Genomic DNA, 1,219 nt, shown 5'->3' on the forward strand with positions numbered 1-1,219 from the left:
GGCGCTGGCAACAGCAGCGGGGGTGTGAACCCCACTGTGTTGTAGTGCTGCCTTCGGCTATTGCTGTTCGTTCGTTTCGGTTTGCAGCGCTGCGCTGCGTTACGCTTTGCACACCTCGTTTTCGCTTCGCTTTAGTTTGGCTAGCGCTTCGGCAAGATTGATTTTTGACTGGCTCAAACACTTAACACGATCGTAGAGCGTAGAACGTCGCTTCGTTGATCGCTCGTTCGCTCGCACGCTCGCACGGTCGCTGGTTCGTTCGTAAGGTCGGCTATGAGCTCTGACGCTTATAAAAGTAGCAAGGACATACGTCTGGGCCATTAGTCGAAATCTATTAACGCACAACGCGAAGTCGTCTGAATTTGGCGTTGGCGAGTGTTGAAAACAATTCATTCATTAATTCACAACTCAAATAAATTAAATAAACGTGCTTTATAATCAATTTAAAAAAAATTATTAAATACAGTAGCGTGAAATAAAATTATGTTTAATTTTTTAAACATTTTCAATGAATACAACACGGTAAATAAGCAACGGCTTTAAGAGTTTGTAAAAAAATACAAGAAATCAAATGAATTAGCAGACATTAAGCAAAATATGTTTACAAAAATTATCAACAAAGAAAAGTGTTAAAATATTTTCAATGTGTTGAAGCTGGGAGTTTAAGAGAAAATATTTTCAATAAAATTGCTTAAAACAAAAGCATTAAAAATATTGCAATCGAAGACTAAAACTGCAGCGGTTTTGCAGTAAAAAATTTTATAAAGAAAAACTTTTTTGAAAAAATTAAATTTAAACAGAAAAAATGTTCGCCAATTCATATTTTATAAAATTGCTAACGCGACAATGCACAACCAATGATCTGCAGCACCTGTTGCTCGTCTTCTTCACGGTGCTGAYAGTGATCTGCTTCCTGCAGAGACTCTTGAACGCCTATCGGGAGTTGCGCAAGTTGCCACCGGGTCCATGGGGTTTCCCCGTGATCGGCTACCTCTTTTTCATGGGCAACGAGAAGCACACGCGCTTCATGGAGTTGGCCAAGCAATATGGCTCGCTCTTCTCCACGCGTCTGGGCAATCAATTGACCGTAGTGATGAGTGATTATAAAATGATACGTGAATGCTTCAGGCGTGAGGAGTTCACCGGCAGGCCGGACACGCCGTTCATGCAAACGCTGAATGGATTTGGTAAGTAAATGCCTATTATTTAAACAGACCGT

The 1,219-nt window shown here is 40.8% G+C and overlaps 1 protein-coding gene across 1 annotated transcript in view; it reads left to right on the forward strand.

Annotated features, from left to right (window-relative positions):
* Positions 1-242: 242 nt before the first annotated feature.
* The window catches only part of LOC108975901 (cytochrome P450 18a1), an 8,723-nt gene continuing 7,746 nt past the window's right edge, over positions 243-1,219 (forward strand). The window contains 1 exon segment of the mRNA XM_018944713.1: positions 243-1,187. Coding sequence (XP_018800258.1) covers positions 806-1,187 — 382 coding nt within the window. The 5' untranslated portion in view covers positions 243-805.

Source organism: Bactrocera latifrons, unplaced genomic scaffold (genome assembly GCF_001853355.1).
Source record: "Bactrocera latifrons isolate USDA-ARS-PBARC rearing strain unplaced genomic scaffold, ASM185335v1 scaffold_7, whole genome shotgun sequence".
Lineage (NCBI taxonomy): Eukaryota > Metazoa > Arthropoda > Insecta > Diptera > Tephritidae > Bactrocera > Bactrocera latifrons.